Below are 3,841 nucleotides of genomic sequence, written 5' to 3'. Positions count from 1 at the left end.
GATGAGCTTTTTAAATATTTGGCATCTAGTTTTACCTTACCAATCTGAATGCATTTAGGGTATATTACTCATAGATGGAGAAATAATATACCAAAATAATCATCAACATATTTATATAAAAATGTCATATAGAAATACTCATTACAGACTAAGAACTGCTCCACCCGATCACTATCCTCTTATGCTTCATTTTTTCCCCCTTAAACCTCACTGCTGAGGGCTAAATAACTGAAGAAAAAAAAATCATTTTTAACATAATTGCATCAAACAAATGAATTTGTAAAAGGCAGATGTTCTTTCCTATTAACAGACTTATGCATTTTCTTTTCAAGTAAATATTAATTTCAACACTCCTATCCATTTTTTTGTGATGCTGAGATAGGTGTAGGAGGAGGAATAAATTGCAAGGTGGGGAGAGACTGGGAGAGATGGGGGGGGGGGGATAGAGGCAAGGGCATAGGTGAGACACACCCCACTTGGTACTCCATTTTCCCTTCTCTTTCTGTTCAAAGCTTTCATTTGTTTTCTAATTGTCATCTGTAACTTCTGTTTATTTCTTTTATCACCCAAATGAATATGGTCAGTGAGTTGCAAACATTAGGTGAATGTATCATAAAATATCAAGATATAAATGAAGGTACATGTTGCCATTACATGTCATGAAATGTGGCTGGTGTGGATCTCTCACACAATGTCTACACAGTGGCTGTTTCTAAAGTGTAGTGAAACCACTTTGTGACTAAGAAACATGTTTAGTGGAGAATATTAGGGGAATATCACCTTTAAAATGGAAAAGTGGGTGTGACACTGCCACACTCCCCTTATGCGTTTCACTTTATCATATTGTCATACTGCATATCTTGAAGATATATATAGGTTGGAGATGATTTCTTGGCAGTTAGGATCAGTTTGGGTGCATATTTCAATTTTTATTATTTTTTTGGGGGGACTAGCATTAAATTCCTAGAAAAAAGTAACTGAGTCTATAACACACAAAAAGGTCAGCAGTGCCAACTGAGCAAGGATTCATTTGGGTTAGCAAGTAACAGACTAAAGTTTGGAAAGCCCAAATTTATACAACAGAAAATATATGTTTTGCTCTGGTAAGGCAAAGAGTTATTGAACAGTAGGGTATCAAAGCTGAGAATTTTACCCATTGTTAAATATCACAAACATAAAATTGTCATAACTTAAACAGAAATAAATCATGAATTTGTATTATATATAAAAAATATGAACTTAACAAGATAATGCTGTGGTTAGCTCATCCAATGGCAGGGGAGTCTGAAAGACAGGAGAGGAGGGAGTCCTTGGGGAAGGAGGTGAGGATGGCTGGGAGCGGGTACAGACAGCCCAGTGGAGTTGGTGGTAGTGAACTCCTCTGTGGCCTTAAGGCTGGTGCAGAGATGTCAAACAGTAATACATGTCCTATTTTATGCTCAATGCATCCCATTCTCACCAAAATAAAGATGAATGAGACACCATGATTTTCAAAAGTTAATGCTCTATGACGGCAACCGGACTTCAACAAGCAATTTACTAATATGCTCAATTGAGGTACCTAAGACTTTTGGGGTTAAAACTTATTCTACTTCTATTCTACATTGAATGCTTATTTAATTGTCAAATAATCCTGAGGCCTTGTGCAAAGTTCTCTATCTAGTATTCATTTAATAACTTAAATATCTTTTCACTCAAAGAATTAAAGGGGAAAAGAGAAAAATTCATTACAGTACAAAACATTCTTATAATTGTAAGCAACATAGTAGTAGAAGCCTTACCTTGGTGGTTGCTTTTGCTGATTGGAGTTGACCTTGTTGTTTAACTGGTCATTCCCACGTGCCGTGTTGCCCTCATGGTGTGTGCTGCCACTAGTCTTCTCTGGTGTGTTCTTCTTGGTGTCTTTAGAACTTGATTTTTTTGATTGGTGAGTGGGACTACTTGCTGACAATCTGTATGACATGGATCCATTTCCTATGAGCGTGTCCATTCCCTCCCCCCAATCATAGTGCTCATAGGCACTGATGCGGCCATTGCTTAGTCCAATGTCACTCAGGTCAAAGTCATCTAGTCCCACTCTTGAGGATGAAATGTGGGAGTCACCCTTGCTAAGGAACCTGCTGCTGTGGCCACTACTCCCACCATTATTGCCACTGCTGCTCCCACTGTTGGAGTTCCTCTGCTTTGACTTGACATTGCTGCCATGCTGGTTGTGATTCTGTAGGTCTGGACGGGTTGTTATTGGACCAGGTGAAGGGGACTGAGGGGGCTGATTGGCAGGGATCGGGGAAGGTGACTGAGGGTAACTGCTGACACCACCACTTCCACTGCTGCTGTTTGCACCACTGTTACCACTGCTTGCCCCTGTCCCAGAGCCACTCTGCTTTCCCTCCTGCACCGTGTTCTTACTCAGGACATCTGAATAAGATGGCTTGTTGGTTCGTGCAGGTTGAGATGCTGTTACATTGGAGTTTCTCTTGCCACTGCTGCTACTGTTGCTGCACTGAGAAGCTGTGGGAACATCATTCGTCACCTGCACCGGGGTCCGGCTCACAGCCACAGGAGAAGCCTGTGACACCACAGGCCCCTTGGTCTGATCAGATGTCAAGTTGCTGCGGAAGGGGTCAAAAGGCCCAAACCAGCTACCCAGGGAGGCTGTGAAATTGGAGAGCTTTGCTGTGATGTTGTTGACACTGCCCTCATCCATCATGCGGTCATGTTCACTGGGATAGAAGCCGACTGACTGGCTGTAGGAGGACTGCAGATTCTGTGGGTCACCTTGAAGGGGTGGGGGGGGAGGAGTCCCTGAGGTGCCTGACGAGGGGCCCCTCTGCACTTCAGGGAAGAAGGGCGATTCATGGCCACCCACTAGCATACTGTCAATGGAGTCCATACTCGAGTCCATGAAACCATCCATCCTGGCATCACTGTAGTGCACACCCTGTGAAGCCTGGTAGTGTTTCACGCGGAGGCCAAGGTCTGAGGACGACCTCAGGAGAGGGCTGCGCCCCCCACCAAGCTCTGAGAAGAGGTCCTGGCTGACCGAATAGCTCCTAGAGGCCGAACCACTGAGCTGTGAGCCCAGGGGCATACCACCTGGAGTACTAGTGGTTGGTGGCTGCAGGGGGGGCATCTGCGGCCCCATATTGCTGTGAGGGATTTGCATAGGGGGGACCTGTGAGCCCAGGTTGGCATGTGCGGGTGGCAGTGGGGACATCTGCGAGCCTAAGCTGGTAAGGGGGGACTGCCCAGCCGTTGTCCAGGGAGGGAGGCAGAAGGTACAAATCCTGGCTGATAGTGCTGGGAGTCATGCTGTTGCGTAAAGTCATTGTTGATACGCTCCAGCAAGTGACCCAGGGCACCCTGAGCTGCAGTCGTTCCATTGCGCCATCGCTCTTCGCTGCTTGGCATCATGCCACCTGGAAGACAATGGGGGTGAGACTTATTAGCAATAGGGGATCATAATCATCTGTGGGGCAACTGAATGTGGGGATTCTGGCTCTCATCTGGATAAAATATTTACTTTATGGTGAAATTGAAATGAGGCAATAGAAGATAGTAGCAGATAACACTGAATTAGAGTTTTCTACATATACAATCTAAACTTTCAAAAATGGTCATACTCATATCAAAAGCCATATATATTATAATAGTACTTTTTCTATCCATACTCATATCAAAAGCCCTATTATTTTTTAGTACTTTTTCTATCAATTTTGGTGTTCCTGTAAGAATTTCCCACATGCAAATGGTCCGACCCTATCACAACGGCAGAGAAACACCACTCCCATGTCAACAAACCAACAAACAGAAATCACATAAACAATCTTATACATGTCAC

The 3,841-nt window shown here is 43.8% G+C and overlaps 1 protein-coding gene across 1 annotated transcript in view; it reads right to left on the bottom strand.

Annotated features, from left to right (window-relative positions):
• Window positions 1–1,760: 1,760 nt before the first annotated feature.
• LOC119591941 (secreted protein C-like) overlaps window positions 1,761–3,841 on the bottom strand; it is a 5,546-nt gene continuing 3,465 nt past the window's right edge. The window contains exon 2 of the mRNA XM_037940695.1: window positions 1,761–3,419. Coding sequence (XP_037796623.1) covers window positions 1,778–3,217 — 1,440 coding nt within the window. The 5' untranslated portion in view covers window positions 3,218–3,419 and the 3' untranslated portion in view covers window positions 1,761–1,777. The remainder of the gene's footprint in view (window positions 3,420–3,841) is intronic.

The sequence above is a fragment of the Penaeus monodon genome, chromosome 29 (assembly GCF_015228065.2).
Source record: "Penaeus monodon isolate SGIC_2016 chromosome 29, NSTDA_Pmon_1, whole genome shotgun sequence".
Lineage (NCBI taxonomy): Eukaryota > Metazoa > Arthropoda > Malacostraca > Decapoda > Penaeidae > Penaeus > Penaeus monodon.
Note: the sequence above shows the minus strand (reverse complement) of the source record. Positions and strands in the feature narration are given on the sequence as shown.